Source organism: Octopus bimaculoides, chromosome 26, assembly GCF_001194135.2.
Source record: "Octopus bimaculoides isolate UCB-OBI-ISO-001 chromosome 26, ASM119413v2, whole genome shotgun sequence".
Lineage (NCBI taxonomy): Eukaryota > Metazoa > Mollusca > Cephalopoda > Octopoda > Octopodidae > Octopus > Octopus bimaculoides.
Window position 1 is genome coordinate 20,384,459 of NC_069006.1, and position 1,286 is coordinate 20,385,744.

The 1,286-nt window shown below is 33.4% G+C and overlaps 1 protein-coding gene across 1 annotated transcript in view; it reads left to right on the forward strand.

Moving 5' to 3' along the window:
* LOC106868940 (cationic amino acid transporter 2) overlaps nucleotides 1-1,286 on the forward strand; it is a 10,572-nt gene that overhangs the window by 7,659 nt on the left and 1,627 nt on the right. Inside the window, exons 11-12 of the mRNA XM_014914416.2 lie at nucleotides 120-191; nucleotides 768-889. Coding sequence (XP_014769902.1) covers nucleotides 120-191; nucleotides 768-889 — 194 coding nt within the window. The remainder of the gene's footprint in view (nucleotides 1-119; nucleotides 192-767; nucleotides 890-1,286) is intronic.

Sequence of the window (1,286 nt, forward strand, 5' to 3'; positions counted from 1 at the left end):
ATCGTAACTGTAATGCAAAGACTTGCTATTTATGCCCGACCTTAAAGGGTTAACTTGGCCACAAATCTCCTTGATCGTAAGATGACTTATAACGATTTCTTTTTTTTTTTTTTTCCCAGGTACAGAAGGGTTATACTTCAGACATCCGAGTCTATTCCAACTGATACTGCTGATGTTCCACTTGGACAGGAGTAAGGGAGTTAACACTTGAGCATTTTTTTTTTTTTTTTTACCTTTTTAAGAGTTATTGTTGGAAATATATTTTATTTAACTGGATACACTCCCAATGAGTCTTGCCAATTCTCTATCATCCAGGGGTACCAGATAAGTTGGTAGACTAGAGCTCTTATACTAACATAAGCATTAAAATCTTTTTTGTCCCCATTTGCTGAGCTGTCCTCGATAGCCTTAATAGTGTATGTATAATGTATGTGTTGGTATTTATTGCAACAAATAACTAGATTTCTTTCTCTACATTTTACATAGTTCAACCTTGAAAGAAGTTTCTATAAAACTAGTTTTTAAGCATTGAATGTCTATGGAGGTCCACCAGAATAAAATAGTAATCATAGGGGTCTATAGGTAACAAAAAAAAAATGGTTGAGAACCTCTGCTTTATAGTATAAACTAACATGGCCTTTTGATAAGTATATAAATGCTCCTTTACAAAATGGAGACACTTTTTATAAGTGTATAATGATTAAAGCTAGTAAAAGAATATTGTATTACTTTTGCCATATACAAAACAATATATTTTTGCTTTTCAGTGAATCTTCAGTGTTTCTTAGGGAATCAATGAAATCTAAATTCTACAGATGGTTTAACCCCAATTCTGCACTACCAACTGAATCTACAGAATATGTTGCATTGATTGCTTCTGTTTCATTAAGTGAGTTGTAACCCTTTGCACAATATTTTCATAACTTTGCCTTAATCCTCTCAGACTTGGGCCCCTGTATCCAACTTTATCTTCCATCTGGTCTTTTGGGCAAAAAAAAAAAAAAAAAAAAATGCAAAATATTTCATATTTTTTAAGTAATATAAAGCTTTCCTTTCCTAAGCTCTAAATTATTTTCGTGGTTGAAACAAAAATTGGAAATACGCATCGTATATGATGCATGGACACCAAAGTAATACGCCCTCTGTATTATATGCAATACACAGGATAGACAAAGGGTTAAGCTATTTCTGAAGAAACAGCTGTTTAACCCTTTGCCTCTCCAAAGCATTTTCATAAGTTTGAAAACAAGCATGGACGTTTACGAGGCCAGGTTTATGGGGGGGTT